Source organism: Polypterus senegalus, unplaced genomic scaffold (assembly GCF_016835505.1).
Source record: "Polypterus senegalus isolate Bchr_013 unplaced genomic scaffold, ASM1683550v1 scaffold_9692, whole genome shotgun sequence".
Lineage (NCBI taxonomy): Eukaryota > Metazoa > Chordata > Cladistia > Polypteriformes > Polypteridae > Polypterus > Polypterus senegalus.
The window spans coordinates 1-1,356 of NW_024379888.1; the positions used below are offsets into that span (position 1 = coordinate 1).

General features: G+C 42.7%; 1 protein-coding gene across 1 annotated transcript; it reads left to right on the top strand.

Moving 5' to 3' along the window:
- Nucleotides 1-646: 646 nt before the first annotated feature.
- Nucleotides 647-847, top strand: LOC120520037 (dolichyl-diphosphooligosaccharide--protein glycosyltransferase subunit 4-like). Its single transcript, XM_039742698.1, has one exon. It carries the CDS (start codon nt 654-656, stop codon nt 765-767), a length of 114 nt encoding a protein of 37 aa, XP_039598632.1. The 5' UTR covers nt 647-653; the 3' UTR covers nt 768-847.
- Nucleotides 848-1,356: the final 509 nt, after the last annotated feature.

Consider the following 1,356-nt stretch of genomic DNA (forward strand, 5'->3'; position numbering starts at 1 on the left):
GGTCTCATGGTCTGGAATCCCTACAGATTTTATTTTTTCTCCAGCCGTCTGGAGTTTTTTTGTTTTTTCTGTCCCCCCTGGCCATTGAACCTTACTCTTATTCGATGTTAATTAATGTTGATTCCAATTGTTGATGAAACCGACATCCTTCTTCTTGCAGAAACCCTGTAGCCAGTTGTTCAATCCTAGCAGACGACTGTAGTACTCGTTGGATCGTCTGATGAGAGGTAGTGGACCCGAAACGAAGATCTTTGCCGATGGGGTCCTCTCCTTCGTGTCTTTAATCAAAGCTGCAAAGTCAGCCTTCAGGATTTCTGATTTACGTCGATCTCCTCTGTGCCCCCATCTTAAGGACTCCACGTTGGAACAAATGACATACATAAGGGTAGACTGTCAGTTCTGCGATCCAAATTCAAAGAGTTAGGTACTAAGCTGAGGAGCAGAACTGACAAGATAGTCTTCACCGAAGTTCTGCCTGTGCCATGCGCCAGTCCAGGTAAGATTGAAATTAGAAGGCTTAACGTGTGGCTCAAATCTTGGTGCAGGGTAGAAGGGTATAGGTTTATGGGGCTTTGGGACTCCTTTTGGAACAGATAGGACCTGTGGCTGTTTGCTGTAGGAAGGTGCGTTTCAGTGACTCTTGTACCACAAACATGATGACAGATGTGGAGCTGGCAATATTTGCAAACATGTTAGGAGTTTCCCTATTCCTTCTGGTAGTCCTGTACCATTATGTGGCTGTCAACAACCCCAAGAAAGTTCAATGAACATGTCGAGGAGCATAAAAGGATGGAAAACACAATCAAGAATTTCCGCAGATGGAACAGATTTCAAATTATGGACACTAGATTTCGTTAGTGTTTTATTTTTGTAAATTGTTGTTGAAAAATGCTCAGTTGTTTCTAAATTTTTTTATTGTGCAATGATTATATCATGGTGTAAAATTTGCCATTGTAGGTATTGTGTGATTAACCTCTCATTTATGAATGAATACATGAGAAAATGGTTAACTTAATTTAAATGTTGAGAGGGGACTGGGTGGTCTCATGGTCTGGGGTTGAAAAGATAAAACAGAAATCTGCCACAAAGAGAAAGACACATATTCGTCTTTCAGACCAAAGACAGCCTCTTGCTTGGGAACTGGTGGCTTGAGATTTGGTTTCTGTGCCAATTTAGAGAGAGGCTGGAAACAGTGAAAAAGAGAAGCTGCCAACGAACGTTGACTCCCGCCCCAGGGGGATGCGTGCATTTATCAGACCAAAAACTCAGCCGGACCTCTTCAATACAAGGCCGTGTTTTGAGGTCAGAGTCTATGCCTGTCCAGGAAGAGACTGGATACAGTGAAAAGGAGCATAA